We start from the raw sequence: 1,620 nt of genomic DNA, 5'->3' as shown, positions 1-1,620 counted from the left end.
CTAAAATCAGCGAGAGATCAGAGGAGGAACGGAGGTGCGAGGGGTGGAGCAGACCGCGACACCGCCCAGCCGCCTGGCGCAGGTATTTGGGGAGAAAACCGGCGCTTTTTTCCGGCGAATCCTGGCCAGCCGGGACCACACCCCAAAATGGCGAGGGGGGGGTCTCCCTCCCCGGACCCCGTTTTCCCCTGGTTTTACCCTAAAATGTCCCCCAACGCCCATTTTAAAGGGCGAGAGGAGACGAACACGCCGCTTCTAGAGGGAGTCCGTAATAAGGCCAGGCAGGTAATTAAGTGGAAAATTAACGAAGGGAGACGCGCGCCGGCGCAGCGCCGACTGACGAGGTTGTTTTCCAGCCTCCCGACGCCTGTAACTACCCCGTGGTGGGGAGTTACGAAACTCGTTCCCTTTCTTCACACCGGATTTACCTTTTTCCCCCGGCAAAAAAGCCTTCCCCCCCCACCGCCGGCATCGGAGCGGAACGAGGAGGGATTTCAATTTTCGCCTTCCTCGCCACGGATTTGAGGCAAAAAGCAGCAGAAAATGTTTCGAACCCAAACCCGACGCTGGTTTTTTTTTTGGGGGGTGGTTTTCCCCCCCCACCGCAGCCGAGCCAGGAGCTGCGGCATCCTTCACCGAAGGCGGTGAAGCAGCGGCACGGCCCCCCGGGCCCCTGTAAATTAATTGCTTTCAGACTAATTAAACTCAGAGTCCCGTAACGAGGAAGCTCAACCCCAATGACGTCACCCAGGCGGTGAATCCAGGATGCCGGTACCCCGGCGCGGAGGAGGATTTCGGCCCCGAGATTCCCCTTTTCCACACCGAGATTGCCCTTTTCCGCGGGTAAATCCAGCTGGAGGATCTTCTTCGTTTACCTAACGAGCGGGAGGGAGCCCGCGTCCTCCCGCTCCAGCTAACGAGCGACCCCAAATCCCCCCATCCGCGGCCCAAAAGAAAAAACCAACCCCCAACCAATCGCCCCGCACGTGCGTCGCTGCTAATCCAGGTCGTCCGAAACGACGCCTGTAAAAACCACGACAAAAATCAGGTTCCTGCCGCCTCGGGCTTCTCGTTAATCAATTAATTAGCGATTATTAAGATGGGGGCTCCGCCCCATCCGTGGAAGCGGAGTTCCGCCATGCCGGGGCGGCTCCAGGAGGAGCCGGGGCGCGGCGCGGAGTCGGCGCCTCGTGAAACGGGGTCAGGCGAAGGCAGCTTCGGGCGCGGGGACACACACACACACACAAGCGTTTCGGGGGGGTTTTAACCAAAATTCCACGTGTATTTTAACACCGATTCGTTTCCGTGAAGGAATTAAGTTGTAGGTGGAAGAAGGGTCGAAGAAATAAGCCTCTGTCCTGACGATTTAGATTTTAACGACTTGAGCGGCAACACACGGACTCTTCCGCTCGCCTTTGGCGTCCTCCCGCTGTAGGTACAGGCGGCCGTAGGTACCCCCGACCTGGCCTTTCGTCAGCCGGCCGGGATTGATGCAGACGCAGCCCAGCACGTCCTGCGGGAATACGAGAGCGATGGTCACGGATCCGGTCGACGACGGCCGCGACCCCCCCGGCTACAGCCGACGGGGATGCTGACAACCGCGACACCCCCCCCCGGCGA

At 59.5% G+C, this 1,620-nt stretch overlaps 1 protein-coding gene across 1 annotated transcript in view; it reads right to left on the bottom strand.

Moving 5' to 3' along the window:
* Nucleotides 1-1,259: 1,259 nt before the first annotated feature.
* The window catches only part of POLA2 (DNA polymerase alpha 2, accessory subunit), a 4,632-nt gene continuing 4,271 nt past the window's right edge, over nt 1,260-1,620 (bottom strand). The window contains exon 6 of the mRNA XM_019470693.1: nt 1,260-1,513. Coding sequence (XP_019326238.1) covers nt 1,367-1,513 — 147 coding nt within the window. The 3' untranslated portion in view covers nt 1,260-1,366. The remainder of the gene's footprint in view (nt 1,514-1,620) is intronic.

Source organism: Aptenodytes forsteri, unplaced genomic scaffold (assembly GCF_000699145.1).
Source record: "Aptenodytes forsteri isolate BGI_AS27 unplaced genomic scaffold, ASM69914v1 Scaffold634, whole genome shotgun sequence".
NCBI lineage: Eukaryota > Metazoa > Chordata > Aves > Sphenisciformes > Spheniscidae > Aptenodytes > Aptenodytes forsteri.
The sequence above is the reverse complement of the archived record's forward strand: the minus strand, read 5'-3'. Positions and strand labels throughout refer to the sequence as shown.